Source organism: Scomber japonicus, chromosome 18, assembly GCF_027409825.1.
Source record: "Scomber japonicus isolate fScoJap1 chromosome 18, fScoJap1.pri, whole genome shotgun sequence".
NCBI classification, from domain to species: domain Eukaryota; kingdom Metazoa; phylum Chordata; class Actinopteri; order Scombriformes; family Scombridae; genus Scomber; species Scomber japonicus.
In genome coordinates, this window is record NC_070595.1 from 19,216,658 (window position 1) to 19,241,848 (window position 25,191).

At 41.9% G+C, this 25,191-nt stretch overlaps 1 protein-coding gene across 1 annotated transcript in view; it reads right to left on the minus strand.

Annotated features, from left to right (window-relative positions):
• The window catches only part of plcl5 (phospholipase C like 5), a 64,137-nt gene that overhangs the window by 21,156 nt on the left and 17,790 nt on the right, over positions 1–25,191 (minus strand). The window contains exon 2 of the mRNA XM_053338189.1: positions 5,642–8,128. Coding sequence (XP_053194164.1) covers positions 5,642–8,128 — 2,487 coding nt within the window. The remainder of the gene's footprint in view (positions 1–5,641; positions 8,129–25,191) is intronic.

Sequence of the window (25,191 nt, forward strand, 5' to 3'; positions counted from 1 at the left end):
TGTTGCCAACTCCTCAGTAAGGAAAGTAGCTATTGGCTGTCCTAAAAGTCGCTAGAAGTCGCTAAATGACGTCATCGTCTAATTTGCATAATGATCATGTGCATGTTATTGTAATGGACGATGTAGGAGAGAGGAATAACGTATTGGGAGAGACAAAAAGTGAGTTAAAAAACCCTAAATATGTTAAAAACTACAAATGAGCTTTCTTATTTTGATTCTTGGTTTGTTTGTTTTTTAAAATGTAAATACATTTTGATATTTATTGTTAAATGTTAGAATATCAAATCGAATCAAAAGACTGTTATGCAGGGTGGATGTGGAGTGGTGTGGGTCTCCTCTCTGCTCTGACTGCAGCTGTGTGAGGCTACAGTGAACCTGACCGCCTGTGAGTGCTTTGTGACAGGGGAGGGGCTCAGGGCAGCACCCACTACTCGTTGAGGACAGTAACGATACGTGCTTTCACTTCAAAGTCTCCAATAGGCTAACACCAGAAAAAGTCGCTAGATTTGTCGCTAGTCGCTTTTGAGGAAAAAAGTCCCTATGAGGGTTTGGAAAGTCGCCAGATTTAGCGAGAAAGTCGCCAAGTTGGCAACACTGACAGTAGCACCGGAACAACAGACAACCCTGGCAACCCGCAATTCCGGTCGTTAATTGGCTGGTACAATGTACACAGAACGTGTCAGAACGTCATTGTCGAACCCGTCAAAAAATTTTAAAAATATTAATTCAGACTAAAATTTTTTTTTATGGAAAAGCAATACTTTCATTCTGTACCCCTCAAAACGCCCCGTGGCTGTATTATTTTAAAAAAAAATATAGCTTTTAATAAATATTCTACATATTCAACCTTTAAAGAGAACAAGTCAATGTTGGTATTTAGCAATCAGTCCACACACTCAACACTCCACAGTGTGGGAACCAGCTGTCTCCCTGGGCTAGACCTCCAGGCCAGCAGAAAAATCCACCCCACCACCCCCTACCCCAGAGGATGTGCTGTCACTGCGAGGCCCGACCTTCCTGTAGACGGAGAGGGTGGCCAGGGGACACAGTCAGCATCTGTATGCTGAGCCTCAGCCATAGTTAACACCTCTTGGGCCATTGAGCACAGCCACTGAACACAATGGAAGTGGAAGCGGGACAGCTTTAGGGCTCTGGATTAAAATCCGTTGTGTGATTATGTGTGTACGTTACTGCATGTGTTTCTGTCCCAGTGTAGCCTCCGCTAAAGCTATTAGCATTCATTATGCTTTGTATAATTCCTCACATGTCTGCATGGGACCACATGCATAAATGTTTTTTGATAATTGTTGTGCAATAAAAGCCATACTGTTCCCAGGCCATGGTGTTACAAAACCCAATGAGAGGCTTGTGTTTTTAATTAGTCCCCTCCCCCACTTTACTCCCTTTCCAACATTCCCCAAATGAGAGCTTCGTGTCCGGTTACAACACTGCTTTTGTTTCTGTTTGCCCCTCTCTCTGTGTCTTTCTGCCTCTATCTGTGTATTGCCTTCTTTCTCTCTCTGGGCAACAGTATTGAGTAGTGATGAATCTTAGAAAGTTATGAGGATACAGACACTTTTTGACAAATTAAATAATAAAAACTAAAGCAGGTCCATCAGTTCCATCAGCATGTTATACAGTTCATGGGCCTTCATTCAAGTCTCCTGCAGAATAATTGATTTGGTGCCTAGATCCACATATGAAACATGGCTATCCATCTGCCCACTGGTCAATGTTCTCCTCAGTCTTTTTAATAGTCAGATGCACTTGTCTTTCTGTTATTATTCAAAGCAGACCACCTGGAAGCTTTGCTGTTTAAAGATAAAAGGAGTCTTAAAAGACCTCGGTGGGGTTAAATAATTCTTTTGATGGCGACATCTGATGTGTGTGTGCACTGCTTTCAGGCTATCGTTGTATGCTATGATATTGGAAAACTCTCATGAGTATGGCTATAAAAGATTACTCTTTCTCATGTTAAAGTCTAATTTTGGCGTGGAGTCAATGGTGAAGCTTCCAGAGCAGGCCTGGTTGTTGCCTTGTTGGTTGTTGGCCACAGGCCCTGTTGCTGCCCTGCAGCTCCCTCCAGATCCAAGGCACCGGGCTCCACACAGATGGTCTCAACAAAGCTTTCACAACTGTCATTTTTTACATTTAAAAGGCAAGGCCTCATTTCCAAAACACCTTTATTTATCGTATTTAAAGCCCTCTTCTCAACTCTGCCTCTTTCATTTATTTCATCTTTTATCTTTTCATTTCAAAAAGATACATTTCAATTTCAAACCTTTGGAAAATTAATCACAAAAGTTGTTTGAGCAGGTTAAAAAACATTCACATACTATTATCTATCCACTTACCGCCATTTTTCATGTGAGCCTATAAATTTGATTCTTACGACATTTGTGATGAGAGATGATTCAAAGCTACAAAACAGATTACAGTGTCAGCTGTGACACATGGCATGCTTGTGATTATTTCCATACTTGGAGTTGCTTGATTGGAGTTTCACCATCGTTAGGATGTGTTTGATTAGTCTGTCAGATTTACACGGCTGACTTCCCAGTGAGCCATATCTCAAGTATTTTCATGAAATGTTCATGCTGACTCACACCTGAGCAGACATTAGAATCTAATAATGACAAACTGTTAAGGTGGCCATCATTCAAACAAGCAACACGTTGACTATGCCAGAAACAATCCTTTGTCTAGTGGGGAAACACTGTTTTTGTCAGGATTATTCATTCATTAGCTTGTTGCATTCACACTATTATTTCCAATGATTTTGCTGAAATTACCATACTCTTATCCCATTCAGACTATAACTTGCTGATTTTACTACCTCTAAAATTATAGGTTCAATTTCACCTCCCAAACGTAAACATATTTTGCTCTGTATTGGGGTCTTGTAGAGGGAAATGATGTCCTCTTTTAGAACGTGCCTATTTCCACAACCAAAGAATGCATGACAGCATGCCACAGGATCTCTAATCACATCTCTCCTTATTTAGTTTGGTCTGGTCTTTTGTTTGCTGTGCCATTAGACTGAGATTACTGCTTACTGGAGTCAGATGGACAGACCTTGGTATTTATGACCTGGATATGTAAAGATGAGTTTGTGACATTAGCTTCTTGAATAACACACATGAGTCTGTCTAATTTTATGTCTTCCTATACAGAGCATCAACATTTTAAATTAATTTTGTTAAGTCTGCATTCTTCCATCATCCGCTACTCATGCACAAAAGGAACCAGGTTGCTGGAGAAATCAGGTTAAGGCAGGAAATCAAAGACAGTTATTAGATTCCCAACTACCTTCCACATTTTTCAAGTACAACAGGTATATTTTGCAGTCAGTTTTCCTCTTTTTTCTTTCTTTTTGAGTATTAGACAAGAAAATCTGAGGACAAACTCTGGTTTTCCTTATGTGCATACACTATGTGATCTCCTGTGTTAAGTAACATATTTACACATTCAGTATAAGTTTTAATTAGACTTATTTCTCCTTTTCACCCACAATCTGCTGTAACTCTCATTTTACCGTCTCTACCACTGTTTTAGTCCTTGATTTCTTCTCTTTTTGTTTTTTTAAATGCATAACCAATTATTTTGCTTTCATGGGAAGCTTGTGTGTGTGTTTTCAAATAAGTAAGTGACCAAGCTAAGTTTTTTTAGCTTATTTGATTTACTGCTGAACAATTCCATTAACACAAATTGTCACTTCTTAAGACAGAGCATTGCTGATGGTGCTGTCAATAGTTCAAAGCATACAGCAAGCTAATTTTTTTTACTTTGAAAGCTGTCAGAGAAGACAAGAGCCTGTCAGCCTAAAATGACAACATTACGCAGGGCATGTAAAAGGCTCACAGGCGCTCTCGATGTTGTAATGTGTGAGGAAAATGAAACAAGCTTTTTATCACATGCTTCTTCAGTCATCGAAACAAAATGACAAAGTGCACTGAAAGGGTTCTGCTTAGCCAAATATATATACACCGTGGTTACTGATTTACATTTTTTAAGGAGTTTTAAAGTAGTGCTTGAAGTGCCTAGCAACACAGACCTTTCCCCTGGGCAGTAATTGTCCCTCATTAATGATTACACTATTCATAAAACTCATAATTGTACAGCAGTGTCACTTTATTATCATTCTCCTCTATAACATTAATAGAGTACAATTAGCGACATGCCTCTATCCACAACAGCAACTGAAATGAGTCCAGTCACAAACACTTACATCAGTTTAGACTCACTGAAGCAATTAACATTTATGCAGATGTCTCTGCCTTGTCATATCTTTAGCCATTTTAAGACATGAGCTATATAACATGGCTGGCTACAATCTGTCTAGACAAAGTGCTTAATCTAAACAAGAAATTCTGTCTCCCAGTTTCATGCCTCTCCCAACCAGTCAAGTTGCAGTTTATGTCTGTCCTATGATATGTGTAGTCCAGACAAGTCAAGGAATTTAAGAGAAGGTATTAAGTTTGACCTTTGACAACCAAATTTCAGTCAGTTCATCCTTGAATCCAAATGGATGTTTGTGCCAGATGTAACATAATTCTTTCCAGGTGTTCCTGAGATATCATGTTCCTGAGAATGGGACAGAGGTGAGGTCACAGTGACCTTGACTTTTGACCACCAAAATCTAATCAGTTCATCCTTCAGTCCAAGTGGAAGTATGTATTTGAAGAAATTTCCTCAAGGCATTCCTGAGATATTGTGTTCACAATGATTGGGGCAGACATACCTACATACATATGTACGGATGGACAGACAATCTGAAAAAATAGTGCCTTAGTGCCTAATAGCCCCCGGCGCAGAAGCATAAAAACAATTAAGTTGTACAGTAAGGAACAAGAGATGATAGAGCGAGGTAACTGGTGTGGAACCAGTTTACCACAGCTCATGGCAATAAGTGCAACTGGGTGCAACCAGTTGCACAGCTGCATTATGCTGCCCTACAAAACCAAACCACAGTAAGTACAATTTTGGTCAAAATTTAGTTATGACAGAAACAGAACTTTTAAATGCCTGTTTTATCTTGGGAAAATTTGTTTGAGTCCAGTGTTGTTCTATCTTAGAAAAAACATGATGTAAAAATGACAGTGACTACAAAATCTAACCAAAAACCAAAGCAAATTGCAATAAGTGTACTTGTGCTCTGCTTTGGCTGCAGTTACGGCAGTCCGCGACAAACATCCCGAATTGTTAATGAATTAGGCTTCAGTGTCTGTAAATCCTGTATTCTATCTGATTTCAGGACAGTCCAAAAAAGGGAATCTTTGTTTTCTCCACTGAGAACTCTTATTTACTTCATCAGTTAAACTGATCATAGTAAACAGTATTAATAGTTTGGTTACTACTGTGCTAGGCAGGACAAGATGGTACACTAACATTGATAGTGATCAATGATGTTGTTTACTTGCTCTGCTTGATCAACATCATAAACAGTGCACTATCCTGTAAAATTACAAAAACTTAAAGGAAGCTTAATAGAGTTGGCCAGTCAACCACACACAAAGCTCATCCTCACAAAGCAATTTAAAGCAAAATGCAAAAGGTTCACACAAAACACCAGCTTTACATAACTTCCACCACCACTCATAATAATGTTGTGATTATATTTAATAAGTACATAATTCCTTACCTGCACATTTTCTCTCAGATCTGTGGCCTCCCTGAGGGGCTGGGTAGAAGCTCTGAAGAGCTCATCCACTACTTTGATCCCTGTAGTCTTGGTGTTGGTGTACTCCCGGGCCTTCCTGCCCTTCCTGACAGATAGACCCCTCTTATGTGCCTTTCCTCCACCCCGCCTGTTTGTGATGGCTACATGGACAAACAGGGTGGTGTTGGGTAGGAACTCTCCTGTCAGAGATTGTAGGGGGACATGTCTATAGCCTGGCTGTAGGCACTCAAATGGGATGGTGTACTGGCCAATAAACTCATCTCCAATGTAGTCATCATCCAGCACCACAAAGCGCAGTACTGCAAGTTCAGGTAAGTTGATCTGGAATTCGAAACTCTCATCAAAAATAGGGTTGTCACCATTCTGGGACACAGTCTTGGTTCTTTGCTCAGCACAGTCAGCTGGGATACCATGAATCTCCACATATATGTAGGGCTCCACCACATCACCTTTAGCAGCGGAGCCGCGAGGCTTGGGCAGATTCTGCCCGCTAATGACCTTGATGTGAAGGAGCTGGGCAGACACTCCTGGCAGGGAGTCCCGAGCATTGGCACTGAAGTAGGACACCTCTTCCCTCATGATTGCTGGCCGCAACACATACCCGCAGTTGCCATTCTGCCTGAACCAGCCTAAGTTGAGGTCCATCATTAGGCCCGGAGTCTGGTAGTTCATGGCCACAATCTGGCAGCCACACTTCCAGAAATCCTGGGGGTTCATGTTACTGGCATCAATCCTCATTGGTGTGGGATATACCCTGGAGAGAAAGCGCTTATTATAACAGACAAATTCTTCTGGGAACTCATTGGCAAACCTGTTTGCATCTACTTCATTGAAGGAGCAAATCTCCCAGAATTTTTGGTCCCTTTTAGAGATCTCAAAGTCCCTGAACTGGACTGACTTGCAGAGAGATACAAGATCAGATAGCTCCCTGCACAGTCTGAGTCTTTTGCAGCCCAAGCCATTGAGCTGGTCCTTCTCATCGGCTCCTACTCTTCGGGACATTTCCAGACCCTCTTCCTCCTCTGTCACATCCCCCTCAGAATCAGTGCAGCTGGGAGGTAGCCTCTTGCCTTTGAGAAGGATTTTACCTTTGAGATTCTCAGGAGAAGGAAGATAGTTTTCCTCTTTGTTGGGTGGTTCAATGTACAGCTTGTCCCCAAGGATCTTTTTCATGTGCTGGGCCATGACCTTCTGTTGGGGGATACAGCAGTGGGTCACCAAGCAGAGAATGAGGGGATACTCAGAGTTCTCAAAAGCATATTGGTTTATAATGTCCAGGACCTTAGATAATGCTAGCTGTGAGGCCACAGAACTCCCTACATACACCACTGGTTCATTATCAGGGCCATCCCATACAATGACCTCAATGCTTCGACAGCCCATTCTCAGTGCTCGGATGTAGCTGCTGATGTCTGATGAACCCCAGAAGTGGTCTTCCAGAAGGGAGGCATTATGTGAGGAGTTGATGTAGTAGTGGGACAGGGGCTGGGTCATATCCTGGCACACACGTTTGTGCTGGGGGTCAAAGATGTGGCATTCTGAGGAGAGGAGGTAGTGTGTGAAGCCATCAATGGAGAGGTAGCTCCTCTCCCTGCCTTCGGCAGATGGCTCAAATTTCTGAACAATATCCCTGCACATATCCTCTGTCACACCTTCCACACCCTGCTCCACCTCTACGAACATCATCAGGTCTTTACTGTCCAGATACTCCTTGTTACTGGAGAACTGCACCAGTAAGAAGAAAATCTCTGGCCGTGTGCAGAGCTCACAGTAGGCCTCCACAAAGGTGTCCATGTTAATTGCTTCTCCATATTGATCTTTAGCTTTCTGGAGTTCCTTGAACTTCAGTTCTATCCTGGACTCTTTCATTCCAGGGTTGAGCCCCTTGATTATCTGTGTGGCCCTGAACAGGTCTATGTGTCCTTCTTTTTCCATATCTGCTAGATCAAACACTGAGCCAATCCAAGATGTTCGTAAACTCGGTTGACTGGGCTCCACCATGTCCACGGTATGCCGGCCATAAGACACCAGATACCTCAGGCCCATCACCCACGTGCTGACAACATCTGCTGTACTGGCCACCAAATCTAATGACTCATAGTTATCCCCATAGATGATTGAGAAGGCGCATTCATCAGGAAACTGATCTGAGAGACCATTGCTGCGAAGAACTGGAGTTTTCTTTCCCAAACGGACTTCCTTAATGCTCTTGATCTCTAGTTTGGCCTTTTCTGAATCCTTTTTGGATGGCTCCCAACGGAGCCAGTGCATGTCTGGATCCAGAAGGAAGTAGCGGTTGTACATGCGTGAGTTGGAGCGCACCTTCTTCATCTCACAACCCTCCATCATGAAGGCCATGCAAGCAGCTGTGCTGTTGATCTTGCGGTCACTCGGCATTGAGCTGAAGGAAACTGTCTTCTTCCTCACCTGCCTCTGTTTGGAACCGTCCTGTAAACACAACGGGGTAGGAGGGTTGGGGTACAGAAAATAATTCTTGGTTACAATTTGTATCTGAATTCAGTTAACAGCTGTGAATACTACATATGCTAATGTATGAAAGCAAACAAAAGTCTTTTACAGGACAAATTTACACCTACATACCATGGAGGGTTTTAAGGATTACAACAAAATATATAAATACATAAATAATTATATAATTAAACTCTTAAATACATATTAAATAAATGATTATCTAATGCTTGATAGCATTCCAATTCATTCAGCGAAGCCCTCAGTCCGATCTAAAAAAAGCATAGAAATTGGCATTGGCCTCCATCTGTTCAGCTACAGCCAATACAGCCACTATAGCACCTACGATTTCAATAGCAATATTCACACCACATGCTTACCACTTATATATAGATAAATCAAGGTGTGAATAAAATAATATGTAAATTAATTTATTAATATTCAAATTAATAAATAAATCATTATACAAATGTGGGCTAAAAAAGGGGCTAAAATGGATATAATACAACACTCCATCAATTTACTGCTGAGCTGCCAAATGCACAAAAATGACTACATCAGTGTATCAAAGTACTATAATGAAACATCCATTTATCAACTGCTGGGAATTTTTATTTTCTTTCTTTTTCCCAAACAGAGAGCCAACATGCTGGGGCCCATCATTTTGGAGATGGGACACAGTGGTCGATGGACACCATGCAGGGACTTCTCTGAGATGCTTTTTTGTTTTGTTTTTTGTTTTAATAGGCCAATAGCCTGAGGGATAATTACATGCTTATTTAAAATGCACATCTCCTTGTCTAAGTCTTTTTCTATTATTATAAATTGCATAACTTCAAGTGAGGGCTTAGTAACTTCTGGGGTTTTCACTTGAAACAAAAAGTAATATACAGTAATACATGCCACATGAGGTCTGTTTCTTTTTAAAACTGGGCTGCTTGCTGTAATTACAGGGTACAAAACTGGAGATACAATTTCGGCTTGGCTCAAGTCACAATGGTTTTTCATCTCTCAAATAAGTTAAAGGTTTTAAAATCAGTTTCGGAATACCTAAGAACTGCAAATTAGATTTGCTGGTTGAATATTCATTCTGTGGACAACCTCTCATAAATACACTTCTGCCAGCCAATTCAAAATGTACTGAAATGTTTGTGAATGCTCTAAGTGGACTGTTTCTCTACGACAACCAAGGCAAAAGCCAAACTTGAGAAAGTAGTAAAACAGATGCTCCATACACCACCTGCCATGACATGGCTGAACTTTTGCAGCTAGCTGTAGACAGCAGACACACAGTGCTGCCCTATCTCCACACAGCACTGTGGTAAGCTAGATAGCCTGAATGCAGATGGCCTGGTTTAGGACTCAGAAAATGGGCTTGTTGAATAATGCATACCACAGAGAACAGTACATAAAATCAAACCGAAACCAATCCACAAATTACTATTACATATCAAAGATTCTAGACACAAAGCCTTTGAGACTGACATTGTTGAAACTCAGACAGAAGACCAAATCTCTTGTAAAAGAATTTTCTGAAAACATCTATTACCTCAGTGACGTGTCATTGGAGATGTTGGTTCACTTGCAACACTTCTAATGTTAAATTAATGTAACCAAAGCCAACTAATCTCAGTCTCCTTCCTTCCTCCGTGTATCCTGATCTTTTTTAATTTAAAGAAAGTATGCTAGAAAGAGCAGAGGGCCACAAGGCTAAAGAGGACTAAGTATGTCTTCCCCAAAAGACAATGACTGCCTGTACAGGTCTGATGGATCTCCCCAAAGCATGGTTCAACGGTATTCACAATGAAACACCTCAGGGCCATCCATCTTCTACCTGACGGTCAGAGGCAGATGACGCCTGGCACATCATCCCGATAAATGAGCACCACTTGACGCAAAGCCGAAGAAATGACATGATCATCACTCTCTGGTTTTGCCCTTGTTTGACGACCTCTATCTCTTTTCACTACAGCACTCAATATTAATATTTCTAAATGTGTAAATCTTGATATTGATTATAAATACAGCTCATTCTTTAATGTAGATGAAAACACCTTTTATAGTCTACAGTGCCTTCACTGGCCTTAAACCAGATGGTGTGCTTTGGCGTAGTGATGTTAGGACCACCCAGGTCATAAGAGTTGCTCACTATGGCTTAAAACAGATTTATTCAAGCATTTATATTCTCCCCTTCAAAATTACTTGCATGCAATCGATGAGAGAGCTTGTGCCAAAACCCACAGGAATATGGTAAGTAATGTACCCTTGCCAAGACTGTGAGGGTGAGGAGAGTGCTGTTGGTTCAGCTGGAGGGTAATACAATTCCAGCACTTTCACAGAAGTAGCCTAGGAGTGAAATGAACTTGTCAACCACTTCACATAAGAGGGAGGACATTAATGCTAACCCTATCGTCATCTCTTTTTGCCGTCTTTGTTTCATCCAAAAGATCATCTGCTCCCTCATCCATCGAGATTAACATCAATGCTATAATCAACAGATCATATTTCAACCCAAATGTTGTGCCCTTTAATCTCACTAACCCATTCTTTTTCCTGTGAAAAACTGCAGTTAAAAAACTCTGGCCTATTTTTAAAACAGACCAAAAAGACAGCTGGTCTTGTGCACTTTCTGGAGCAAAATCAACCAGATGGACATCTACATTGACTGGGGTATTGGGGATATTTGAAGAAAGCTTTGTGAGACAAAAAGCAGACTGAGCGAGTGACAAGCAGGGGAAATCTATTCAGGTGTGTTTGTTTACATCCCTTCTTTAGCAAAGTGCTGTAGCCACAAAGGGTCAAAGGGCATGAGTGGTAATCATGTGTGGTATTAACATGTTGTTACAATTAGCCGGACAGCTAGGCAAAACAACATGCTCTTACCCTCAGCTGCAGCCTCTCAATCAAAACCAAATGGGTAAAATATGTGTGTGCTGGGAATCATTCCACCTATTATCTACAATTGAGACCAAATGTAATTTATTAAATGCTAAATCATAAGCACGGTGACCTATAGAGCTAAAGGATTAATTTGCCAGGTCAATAATATTTGTGTTGCTGACACATGCATAAATAACAATGGTCAAACAAGTCCAAAAGTATTATCGTAAATTTTAATTTAATGAATATTTTGATTTCTTTGACACAATTCTTTATTAATTGTTTTTAAAATGTCTGCCTTTGTATTTTCATACACATAGCTGTCACCAAGCTTCTGTTGCACTCTTCCACCTTTTTTCTCACAGCTCCAGAAGTCTTTCCTGTTAAAGATGTCAGTATCTCTGTTTATGTGTGTGTGCTTGAGTGCTTCTGATTTGACCGCCTGTTGCTGCTGTTGCTGCTGTTGCTGCGGTGATGTGAGGGTATTTTGGTAATACTCTACACCTCCCCCATCCCCTTTCCTGTGGTGATGCTGGCTGCTTCTGGCTGGGTCAAACACTCCCTGATGGAAGGTTGAAGCTGCTGGGGATGGACAGGCTGTGAGACGGGTCCCCAACATCCTCTGAAGGGCAGCGATATGTCACACTTGCTCTCCCTGCCGTCACTGCTGTCACACCCTCATGCTGGGTGCCGTAAGCAGTGTGGCATGAGGGACGTAACTCCAGAGAGGCAATTTATGCAACATGAGCTTTTAGGTTGCCTGTTACAGTGCATTGCCCTACTGAGTGGGTATGCTGAAACAATATCCTCTTAAAATGGTACTGTAGAGTGCAATGGAAAAACTGAGTATTTTTATGGACTTCCTATCTTTATATAATTTCATACTCAATATATTTCTGATTATACTGTATACTATCTTTAAATGCATTTGCATCTGGTTGGCTTTCCTGTAGCCGCCTAGTCTGTTGTATGCCCTGGAATGCAGCACTGTCAGAAAAACGAATGTCTGCGTCATCACTGTGGAGTGTGTTTGTGTGTGCGTGTGCGTGTGTGTGTGCTTGTGTGTGTGCTTGTGTGTGTGGGTGCAACACAAGCACCCCAACAAACAACCCCAAGGGCTTCTTCCACTATCTGATCTTTGAAATGTCAGAAAGCACAAGCAAAACTAAAAAAAGTCATCTTGCTCTGAATGCTTCCAACTTGACTGCTCTGATACACACTAGAAAAAAATATGACAGTGTACTGTAGCTCACCAAGTGACGGCTAAAAAGGGTAAATGTTAAATGACCAGAGCACCGAGCAACTCAACCTGCTTTTGAACACATGGAAGATGAATCTTTTCCCCTAAAGGTCTTCCTGTGGGACTCTGAACATACTGCTTCTTTCACTAGCATGGCCCACTTTCGCCCCATCCCTCAAAACCTAAAACCATCCCACCTCCTCATCATGGCTGTGCTGGCTGTCTGCCATTCGCTACTCTTTTCTCCTCTCATATCTCAACGGGTCTGCAGAAAGAAGTCAGGCACGGCTCAATTCCTCTCGCCCACAGAGCTACTGTGTCATTTGTGTATGTGCAATGTGAATCAGTGAATAAGGCAACAGGGGAGCGTGGGTAATGGGGAGTGAAGACAGAACCGAGCAGAGCAGGGCCCTCTTGATGATGTGCTCTCCACAATGTGAGTCACAGTATGTTCGTTGTGTTCGCCTGCATGTGTGCTGGAGGATCATAGGATCAGTGTCTACACACATACAGAACGCCCTGACAGACGACTAGTCACAGCTAAGCCACATTAGACATCAAATAAACACGTCAAAAGGTTGAGAAATCAAGCACACATAGACACCAAAAACAGATGCTTCCTGTGTTCTGATGGTAAAATAATAATGTTGATGTGTTAGGTGTTAATATGTGTAACTAATCACTATTTCATTCCCACTGATATTAAAGTCAAGGCAGAAAGATGTCCTCTAATGATCAGATTAATGATTTCATCAAAGCAACTGTTGTCCTTGCAATTTTTGAGCAAGCTGAAATATTTCCACAATTTTTATTTTTATCCACCTCAACAATGATCGTAAAATTATACATCAGCGTGACATGTTTTTCCTGGCTCTCCCCAAAAAAACATAGGCCAACATTTTCCCTAATTTTTAATGGAAAACGAAAAGACTAAGAAAAATGCAATAAATCATGAAATGAATCACTTCACAAACTAAATTAACAAGTAAAGGTCAAGGTCATCTGATATTTATGTCTATTATATATATTTTTTTTTGGAGCAAGCCAAACACATTTCCCTGCAAAAGAAAAAAAGATGTGAAGAATCAAAGAGTTCCGGCTTTTGCCTTGAAGAATTTCACAGCTCAGTGAGCACCAGTCTACTTGGATGAGGTAGGTGGGAGGTCATCATCAAAACAACCCCCCTCCTCCCCCTCCTCGTTCCCTCCACAAGTCTGGGTTGCCCATCACTACCTCAAGGCACCACAGTGCCCCCTCCTTCCCACATCCAAGATAGTTACACAAACTGACATCTGAATCCTGCCACACTGAGCTTAAGGCGGCCATCATTCAGCCTCTAACAGACTCTACTTCTTACAACTGTGTAGAAAGAGGCATCCATTGGGAGAGATGGAGAGAGAAAGAGAGATAGAGAGGTAAAGAGAATCTGTGCTAAGATTGTGTATTTGCAAAGGAGATAAAGAATAAAAGATTGACAGAGATTGAGAAAGAGAGGAAGTTTAATGAGCTTAATGTTAACTTAATCTGTTTAGATGTTTTGGCAATGCTGTGCAGCTTCAATGCCAATAAAGCAAATTAAATCAAATTGAAAAACTTAATTCTCATGGGGGGAAAGAGAGAGAAATAGATAGATGGAGAGATAAATACAATGTCAGTAACATTTTTTGACTTGGCAACATGGCATTGTTATCTGTCATGCCAATAAAGCATCTCTGTATTGAATACTGATTTTGGAAATAGGAGACATGAGGGAGGGACGCAGAGAGAAAAGAGAGAGGGAGAGGGAAAGAGAGTCAGAGGGAGAAAGAGAAGTCGGGCCTGTCACCGTTTGTCACAGTAATCTCTCGTGTGGGCGGCTGCTTGAATTTTCGCAGCGGTAGTCCTAGCTGCACATTGTGCAACTCATCGCACCATCTTAGAGTTTGCAGAACACGAACATAATGTGTGAATAGGCGAGAAAATCGAAGGCCGGGGAGGGAATTGGAGATGCGTGAATTGCGTGTGTGCAGACATGCTCGCTTTTGTCCCAGTGCACAAATGGATTTGCATTTTCATCCAGGTGGTCCTCTGCCTCAAATGTAAAGTCCCGGGTCTGCTGTTAACACTCTTTCCATGCTCAGATAATAAGTAGAAACCCCCCAGAGAACTCTGAACAAGCCAAAGACATGCCAAACAATCTCACTAATTACTAGCCTACAGAGAGTGGAGGTCAATGCTATCGAGCTGTGCAAGCACAGAAATAAAGCACCAAGTGCTGCCATCCAGCTTAGATACTTCAGTCACAGTGCATTCAGTGTTTCCACTATAAGTTGACTGCTTTGGTTGGTTGATCATAAATTACGCAGTTTCTCTCTGTAGATGACAGATTTTGTGACTATTATGGGTTGTGGGGGGTCCTGTTGGAGGGGTGGGACACCCCATCCACAGCAATGGTAGGGCAAACACTGACATTTGTATTTAGGAGTCCATTTATTTTCACTATCAGTCATGAGGCTGTTTACAGGTTCGGTCATAAATCATATCACACCTTTCTGAGTTCAAGGCACATTTGAATGCACAAATGCACTTACACATGCTCGCCAATGTCAGGCTCTCCTGTGGCTTCCCTATCACACCGCCCTTGTTGTCCCCAGCTGCTTTCCTCATGCTTTCCATTGCATCGTGCCACCAATGGGGCCAATTATTTCCTGCAGAACATATTTCACAAGCTGAGTTCAGGTTAGTTTGTGCAGGTACTTGTGTGCATGCTTGTTGCTAAGCACGAGATGAGAGAACGAGAGAAAGAGAGAGAGGGAGTTTCTTGCAGGTTCAATTCACATCCAGTTCCTGAGTTCCTCACGGTCAACGTCTTATCAGTCTGTCAACGTCCTCTTCCGTGGGCAAGGTTTCCGCTGTCAATCCCAGCGTTGTTCAGCTCCCACTTGCTCTGAGTGACTGTCTATCTGTCAGGTCATACTGGTAATACTCAAGAAGCTGTGTTAAATAATGACAGAACTCTCCTTTTATATGTAAGGGTGAGACACAGGAAAGGGTTGTTTGTCCCCAAATTCCCCTACAGTCTCCTGCCAACTTTCCTCTCTCTAGTTTACTGGAGGATGTTTGAGGCGTGTTTTATCAGCTCACATTCATGATTTCTAACTCACACCACAAGCTCTGTGCCCCCATTCAGTTAATGTGTCCCAGAACAGAATGTGTCACGATTACAGGATTCAATTCTCACTGGGACCACCCATAAATCTAAAAATGCATGCACCCATGGTGCTGTCAGGCACTTTGGACAAAACAGTCCATAAAATGACATGCTGTTGCTTTCAAATGAAATTCTTTATATCGTAAAGCATCCAGACGTTTTCATTACTGAAGGTGAACATGAGATTTTTGCACATTGGTGTTTTGATAATCAAGTACCATGAAATAATTTGAAACATTTGAAGGGCTTTCATTCACAGAAATCCACATACTCTAAACTGGCTGTTTTGGGTTCACTTTTATACAAAAAGGCATCAAAGGGAAAAGAGAGGTCTAGTGAGTATTTGCTTTGCCTCTCTTTAGTACTAAGTTTATTATTTTGCTTTTAGGCTAGGATTAGTTACTTCCTGTGCATGAAAAAAACAACTTAATTTTATCTGGGAAAACAGGCTGAAAGTATGTCGTCCCAGTTAGGAATAGGAGTGAATGGGCACAGCATCTTAAGGTTCATAAGGTTTCTGTAATTCCTCCGTGAGAAAAGACTAGTCAAATTTCACAACACAAGGAGGACTTTATTACCTTATTATTCAAATAAAACCATTTGATTTAATAAAATAGTTTTTTTGTCTGACAACACGCACACACAGCACAGTGTAAGCCAGCCTTTTGCTAGCACACTGGATGCTGAGCACCAAGCCCCTTACAGTTATCTCTATCTTCTAACTTCTATCAGACATAACCATGTTTAATACTCCCCCATAGTCTGCATTGCCTTAATTAAACTGTGTTTTCTCATCTTTAAGTATTCCTCTCATTACATTCATTACCACAGTGTTTTCTCATTTTCCCAAATGGCTTTCAGCGACAGGCACCGGCTGTTGGCTGTGTTTGCCAAAGATGTGGAGGATGTGGCGGATTGAGACATGAAAGTGTGTTTGCCCAACTACTGATGATGACCTATGAAAGGATAATAGTTGACTGTGTTAGGTTGACAACTGGGTCTTGTCATCAGTCCTTTCTCCCTGCTCATTGCTTGTCCTTTCACTCTGTCACTATTGTTTGCTCTCTCACTTCGTTTCTCTGTCACTCAATCTTTGTGTCTCGGTTTCTGAATTAATTTCTTTTTTTCTGTCTTTTTCTTTCCTTCTCTGTCTCTTTCTCTACATGGATCCCTTCATACAGGACCAATAAAGAGATGAGATTGATACTGTGGAACAATTAAGGTCATACTATAGGTGTGCTGAATGTTTTCTACCCTGTGGGAAATGATCTATCACTTCCTCAACAATATCTGACAGAAGCAGCTGTTTTAAACCAGCTCACAATGAATCGTCTGCTTAAGCCTCAGGCGCAACAAAAGTAGAAGCCAGAGGAATTCTTTTGGCTACACGTATGCATACACACACAGACACAAACACAGGATGTGGAAATTTGGCCATCCGATCCTGTTTCTTCTCAGTGTATCTATGTGAGACTACAGCTCACTTTGAACAGGAAGTGAGAATGTTGCAGTGACTTGTTTTGTTCCAGATGTGGCCATTCTCTGATACACTTCTAATAAAAGTTCACACAGGACCTCTCTGAAACACTGACCACACACAGCCTGCAGTCCTCCATGTTGCAGTGTGTCTGAGAGTGACATGTTTATCACAACCAGAGAGTGGAAGATGGGGAAGAGCAGGAGGCTGATGAACAATAAATGTCACCCTGACAGTCCTGTGCCACACATCTCCACGGCATTTACCCTCCACCTCAGACACAATGCTTGTTTGAAATGACAACCTGCCAAAAGATTACAGGCAACTCTGCAACAAAGAGGTAAATAATAAAGATATTATCTGTGCAAGTGTAAGAAAGCAAAATGTGCTTTTCCAAGGCTGAGAAACATCAGGTACTATTGAAAGATTTGGTATGTGATGTGCAAGCATGACTGCTCTTTGACTATGAATAAAGCAATTACAGGACTATGAGGCTGGAAGTTTCCCAAAGCTTAATTGTTGTCTCTCTGACTGTCCACCAGGCATTCTCAATACTTGAGTCTGTCAATGCAGCCACACAGGCATAACCTTGACTATCGTCTGCATTGCAGCGAATGGTGGGGAGAGAGAAGTGCCCCCGCCTGCCACCAGAGAGCTACGCTGCTGCTGCAGTACAGGACACCTCTGCTATATTCCTCCCCCTCCTCCACCTCACCTCGCTTTTTTACCCTCTTCAGTACTCCCCGAACGGGACTGGAGAGAGGGGGAGATGAAGGAGGAGCAACATCACATCCTGCGTTGTCCACTGACAGATGTGCCTAGTGGTGTCCACACAAACGTACATTACACACTCACAACCACACACAACCACAGCCTGTCCTTGATAGTGATTCCCTGTTTGTCTTCATCTCTTTTGAGGTGCACTTTGGTGAGAAATCTGCAACTGTGAAATCCATAATAAATGAAAAAAAGGTTCTGTTGTCCCAGCTAAGCAGTCTCATGTACACACACGTACCTTGACCTAGGTCACTTTTGGGGACATTACATAGACTTACATTCATTTTCTGGAGACTCACACAAACCCCAACTATAACCCTAACTTTTATCACTGACTCAAAAATCAGATGTTTCCCAGTTGGGGACACAGCTTTCGTCCCCAATGGATATGCAGTCTCCGATTAGCCTGACAGACCAAGATACACACACATACACACACACTCATATTATTGTGGAGGTGCACAACTGCCTCCATGTGCACTACATTTACTTTCCAAACACCCACCATGTGTGTATTTTAAACATCCATGGCAGAGAAGCTATTTAGATGGTGGAGTAGAGAAAGAAGAGAAGGAGGCTAAAATTGGCATGTGTTCAGTGAAGTCCAGTCACCTGTGTAGGTGCTGTGGACTCTGTGTGGGTAGGAGAGCAGGCAAGCTTACTATAGCACAGCACACATGGAGCCTTTGGTACAGGCTATTGTTTTCTTCCAAATGCTCATTTCTGCTCAGCGTTTGGCAAAAATAAGACTACGTCTCTGAGCAGGCTTTGATCAATGATGCATTTTCTCTCTGACACATTCCACCACGCCTGCATCCGTGAAGCCCACTCAACTCTATAAATAATCCCCGTGAGCCTGATCTTTGGCTAGGCTCCTTCTGTCTCGTCAAGAGGCTGGCAAACCGACTCATGGACTGTTCCAGTGCCCGTGGTAAAAAAAGAAGCATGGCGTGGTATCTGCACTCTTTGATCAACAAGATGATGAGCCTTCTCACACAGCTTCTTACCTTTTGTTTTCTATAAGATAATCATTATGTGGTTGTACAATCTTGGACCATGTTGTAAATGTTTTACATTACCTCTAAAACTGATCATATCACCAGTTACCAGGAAACTGTATTCAATATTCCACTACTGCCATGGACCATTCTATGCAATGAAACTGTGCTACTGATAATCCTCACATGGTTTTACTTCAGCAAGATTTTAGTCCATGATTTTAATAATGTATTTTTGCATTGTGGTATTGCAACTTTTGATTACCTCATCCACCATCAGTTAAGGCTGATTAGCGATAACTAGTAAGAGCTGGTGGTGGAACTGGGCTGAATTGCTGCTGTGATGAATAACAGTTACAGTTGCAGTTAGCTTTTACTCCCAGAAGTGGACACAAATGTAGGACATGGGAGGAAGGGGGTTGTGTTTGTGTAAATGCACAGTGAAGGGAGGGTGGAGGACACGGGAGCAGAGTGGTTCAATGTTCCCACTTTGCAGAAGAGCTCTGGGTGAAGGTGACCTTTGCGTTTGCCCGCAAAGCTTGACTGGCAGGACTGCAGCCGGGGAAATCAGGTACGTCCTGATCCGAGTGGGCATGGTGGATTAATGGATTGACAGGAGACAGGAAATGGGCGCAAAACTGAGGGTCTCTTGCGTCAGGAATAAAGGAGGCAGTTGGCATGCAAGGAAAGAACAAGAAGAACAACGCTTCCTATTTTTAGGTCTGGCCTCTCTCCTTTACTGTGAAGAGGGGGAGTCAGGATTCCCTTGGAGAGAACTGAACAGCAGGAGGGGAGATGAATCTGACGAGGATGTGTAAGAAAGCCATGCTGATATCCATGCCATGATACAACCTGACCCAGTTTCATCAAAGAGCCAAGACCCCCACTTCAAACTGAACTATTTTTTTCCATACAAGGGCACACTCTTGTTTAAAGGTCATGCAAAGGAGTCATAAAGAAGGAGGACAAGGACCAGTGGGAAGATGAAGCCCTGAATCTGCTATGGTGTTCTTTACAAAAATAAGCTATCCAGCCATCCTGAGCTAAAGCAAGCACTGCATTGTGTCACCTACACTAAGACCAGAGTCATTTCTCATGCTGTCCCTGTTTCTTAGGCATGATTGTTATTCTCAGCATAGTGGGGATGTGGTAGGCAAAAAACAATCTACAGATTATAAACACTCTTATGCAATGCTATTCTCTGGGGTTCTTTGGTATGAAAAATGCTATATGAAGACCTGCTGCATTATTGTAAAGAAAAACTAGTGGATAGACAAGTGTCTCGGCCACAATCCTCACAGGACTGGGCTCCACGAAACCTACAATTTCAGTATGCTTTTCAAAGAGTAAGAAAACGTGTTCTGTAGATTTATTTTACTTAATCACGTAGTCTGTCTTTCGTTGGTATGTGTTCTTCCTTGTAATGCAGCTTCAAAAGTGATCATCTCAATACTATAACACTACCCTGGTACCCAGATCCCAACACACAACACATACAATCCCACACAGCTTCAGAGGGATTCTGAAATCCATATCAAAAGGGAGGAAGCACCTATAATGAGTTTCATAAGTGAGTGAGGCATCATTAAGTTATTTTTGTCCTGTGTTACGATGTCTCTTCATGTGGTTGATTTTACAGCCTGTTGTGGAGTACAAAAAAAAGACTTGTAAGCATTCAGCTAGAAGCTCCAGAAGCAGTAGTTCTGGTCGCAGTACCGCATCAGTATTTAATGGTAGACCTGCCCCGACTGGGCCCTCAGCCCCCATCATCCCCACTCGCTGTGGGAAGCTCCAAGGTCTGTTGCCTGAAGAGTGCCTGGGAAACAACTTTGCCCCAAATAGCATAATTCCAGTGAAGACTGAAAACTACAACTTCCTCATATCCTCCACCGACGTTCCACAGTCGCACACAAACATAGATGTAGGTCTTATTTCAAAAGGTGGAAACTATGCCCAAAGTCACAGCATTACTCACATCTCTCCAAGGACAACAACGGTTATTGTTGGGCATTTGCTTAATTATGGAGCACAAAAAAAGTGCTGAATGTGGAACACGATGTCCTTCGAAAAAAAAAAAGGAAATAAAAATCCCACTGCGGAGTGGCTGTTTTGACATACCAGGCTGGAGTGTGTGGGTGTTACAAGGGCAAAGTGGGGGGAACCAGGGTCAGAACAGCTGTTGAGGGCTTCAGGGTGAGGAAAGGCAGCGGGAAAGAGCAGCACAACACAAAGGCCAGTGACAAATCCCACTCCACTATGACTTAAATAAAGTTTCTGCTTTTAACAATGGAAGACCTAATAATTCTTCTACCCTGATAAAACCCCCTACATATTTCTTGTACTCTAACACATGTATTGAATACAATTCTTATGTGAGCTTGCAAAATCAATTCACTTTCTCTCTGAACAGAAAAACCTTCTCCAGCTTAGTGAACTGAGCAGCATGACGCCACTCCACCGGATGGTCGCATGCAGTAGGGATCCTACAGCACTCCTCTCTTCATCCATCTGCTGTTGTCCCTCGACCCCTCCTTTCCTTTCCTGTCCATCCTTCCCTCCTCCCTCCCTATTGGCATCTCTTTTCCAGGTCTCATCTGCAGAATGTACCATTCTCAGCACAGTTAAGTATGACCCTAAATTTTCTTGTGTTTTTGTGGTTACTCTTTGCCTGTGCTGTTTAGTAGAAGTTGTGCATTCATTGGTCCATGCAAGTTCATTGTCACTTCCTGTACAAAGGGCTTACTGCAATTTAACATGCTGCATCCGTGAGCATCCTCGCTGATTTACCACACTCATTAAGGACAACAGCAATGCCAGCTCTGCACTGCTCCACTATACAGGCTTAATGTGCAGGAGGGAATTTAACGTTAACACTGCAACGAGGTGATAATAATACAACAAAAACATTTTACAACATGTTTGCATTGGATATTAAGAGAAAGCATAAAGGCCTTCTTCAATTGTTTCTATCTCTGTGCATCCCTATTTTTTCTTTAGTTTGCATTGGGAGGGCACCTGAAGGACAAGAAGTGACACACACACACACACACACACAAACACACACATACACACAATAATGCAAATGCTCAGCAGCTAATCTGATCAAACATACTGGAGATACAAAAACAACCAGCTGCATAATCCGAAGATTGTCATCAGTGTGCAAACATTATGTTAAAGCAGGACTCTGGGAAGAGGAGACAAGGGATTTGTTCACTTCAAGAAAAAGCAGGAGGCTAACCACTACATATATACATACATATTATATAGCTCTGCAGTAGCGAGTAGGAGGGGGGTACCTTCTAGCAAAACACTTTTCATTACATCATTCATTCTATTGATTTAAGAAATCCCTCCCTAACTGTGCCCCTAACTGGCACCATCTGCATCCTGTCCTTCATACACATCTTATTTTTTCATGAGCGCAACGTTGTCAATCAAAATGCTTTTGACTATGTTTGAACCCAGATTACAATCAACTGCCAATTTCTGGTGAACAGGTAATTGAAATTCATCAGCAGTGACCTTTCTTCAGGGGAGTTAGGCATAGCTGCATCCAGCATTTTATTTTATTCACAAACCTGTCTGCGACAGATAACAGAGACATTATGAGCAGGAAAAGAAAATGAGACCTACCACATACAGAAAGTTCTTTCCTTTTTTTGCATATTGTCAACACATTAATTAAATGATAATGTCAGAAACAGGGGGAGATTCTGACATTATTTGACAGTCTAATGGAGTTCAGAGGTAAAGCAGATATCCGGACTCATCAGGTGATGAATGAAAACACTTTGCTACATGTGATAAAGGGGGCATATTAGCAGGTGTATTGATATGCTGAATATCCATTTCCATCTAATTGAGTGAAAGTTCAGACAAAGGAACATTGTAAACCGCATTTTACAAAACAGAAGAATCAGGACTTTATCAGTTATATTGTACTGGGTGCCTTTTCTCTGGCTGGCTCTATAGCTGCTGCTGTTTCACTTCTCCTCAGACTACAAGGTCATACAAACAGCAGGTATCTCAGTTTTGGGATTCCCTGCATCTTGCTAAACCCATAAGGCCACATTCAGACACCACAAAGGCCTATCCAAAAAGACAGGGTAACTGGTAATGGACCAGGAGACAGACTAAATAGAACGGTGAGTAGAGCCCTAAAGTGGCCTGATCTGCTTCCCTCCGTCATGAGAGGAGAGAAGCCTTCTCAGATAAGGCATTTTGTTATTTCTCTCAAGAAGAAGCTTAGCCCACTGACATTCACACAACTATTCAGTGTAAGAGCTTACATGTTCTGTGCAGACTAAGAAGTCAGCATTCCCACCCACCTGCTCCCCAAATATTGTAAAACTATATAATACCTTGTTTTCACCGACACTAAACATGTTTTTATGTTTCAATGTACAAATGGGCAGATGCTGTATATTGTATTATATATACACATGTTTATGTTTTCATCCAGAATTCCTGCTGCAATTCATTAATTTGCGATTTAGAGAGAAATTTGCAAAGGTTAATAGAGTGGCATGGTTGCCTAGCAACTTAGAGATGCCTTTCATTTGTTAATTTACACTCAAAGAAGGTCAGCGACTCAAGAGCCACCTGGAGAAGTAGTGCCTGTGATCTGACACAAAAGAACAAGAATGGTCTGGAAATATGGACATGTACAGAAAGGAAGATCATTTCTGAAAGCACTTACTACTTACTACCTTTTGTGAACTCTTTATATAATCTCCATCATCTATTTGATATTTTTATTATTCATATTTAACCTTTAACTCACCAGGTTAAAGTCTCATTAAATTAAAATCATTACAGTACACAGCACACACCATCAGCAGTTACATAACTTATTTACAAGACACAAGAGGATAGAAGTCCTTTTTATAATGTTGGTGATAAAAGGAGACAAACTAACAGCTGTAACCCTTTATCATTTGACACATTCAGCATTTAAAGTTTGCTGCTCACGCTTACACCTGAAACTTAAGTGAAATTAAACGGATTCTACAAGGAAATGTAGCTTTGGATGAAGAGCATCAACCAAAGAAAAAAGAAAAGCATATCTCGAATGCAGGTGAAACAAAAGCCTGGCTCAGTAACAGAGCACAAGAGAGCTAAAAGCTACTGTGCACCACTCACTGAGCTTAGTACATCCAGTTCCTGTGCTGTGCAGAGGTGGTCTGAAGGACACCAAACTCAGTGTATACCATTGGTGCATGAGGAAAGCAATGAACACAGCAAAATGACTCATCCTGTTTTAACTGTTTACCTGAACACTGTGAAAATGCAGAGAGGAATCAATACACAGGTTGACAGGAGTGTGAGAGTAGGTAGGTGAAGCTGTGGGTGTTTGCTTGTACGTTTTCCAGCACATTGGATATTTTTTAACAAAGGGCTGAAAAGCGCTAAGGGTGCATAGATGAAGCTCTGTTGGGAAGCAAGAAAAGCAAAAGCAAAATCAAAAATAAAAATGAAATCACACATTTTTCCTCACTCTATATGCTTGATGTTCTCATCTGTCTGTCAGGATTCATTTCAGTTACACGCACACACACACACACACACATCTATCAGATAATGTTACAACAGTACGGATGCAGGGAGGAAGGAGTGACGGAAAGCTGTCTTTAGATGAGCTCAACACCATCAAGAAACTATTAGTGAGCATACAGACTCCCTCTCTCTCTGTTGTTGTGTTTCTATATAAGTGATGAGTCAGCATGATGCAAGCATGCAAAGTAAGGCAGCATTCACAAAAGCCTGCTGCAATATCACATGCGTTGGTCAAAGGACATTGAACAGCTTCAGAGCATGTGCATTTTTCACCCTCTTAGCCTTTAGGTCACTGTTTGTCCTTTAAGGCACTGTCCAGCTGTCAGTGTGTCTTTTCCCCAGAGAGCCACATCCCTCATCTACCCATAACAGAGCCAGACGCATACAGAAAACCTTATGAGGCATTACCTCACAGATGTCTTTTTCCTCCTCTGTGTGTGTGTGTGTGTCTCTCTCTCTCTCTCTCTCATGCGCACACACAAACAGCCAGGGATCTGCTAAACAGTTGACTCGCCACTTTTTCCGGCTGATTGTTCAGCTTTCAGCTTCTGCTTTTTTAAGTGAAGACAAAACAATTTCCAGCTGCACATCCTCTTTCACTTTCTGTCATGCTCTTCAACCAGACAAAGCCGTGATTCTGTAACTAGACACAAATAAAACTGGTAAAAATGTGACAGCTCAGAAAAAACTAAGAGCTTACACGAGGGCTCCAGTATCATCTAGGTCTGGTGAGTATTTTGGCATTTTTAAAAGTCATAAGCTCAACAGAGGTTCTATCTGGTACCACCCCATTCAACTAAAATGACCTTAGTCGGGTAAAGCACTAGTCTTCATAATGCTTTACATCACACTGCTATTCTTAATCAAATGGCCTCTTTCGTCCTGTAAAGGCGTATGTAGGAGTGCTTAAATGACAGCGGG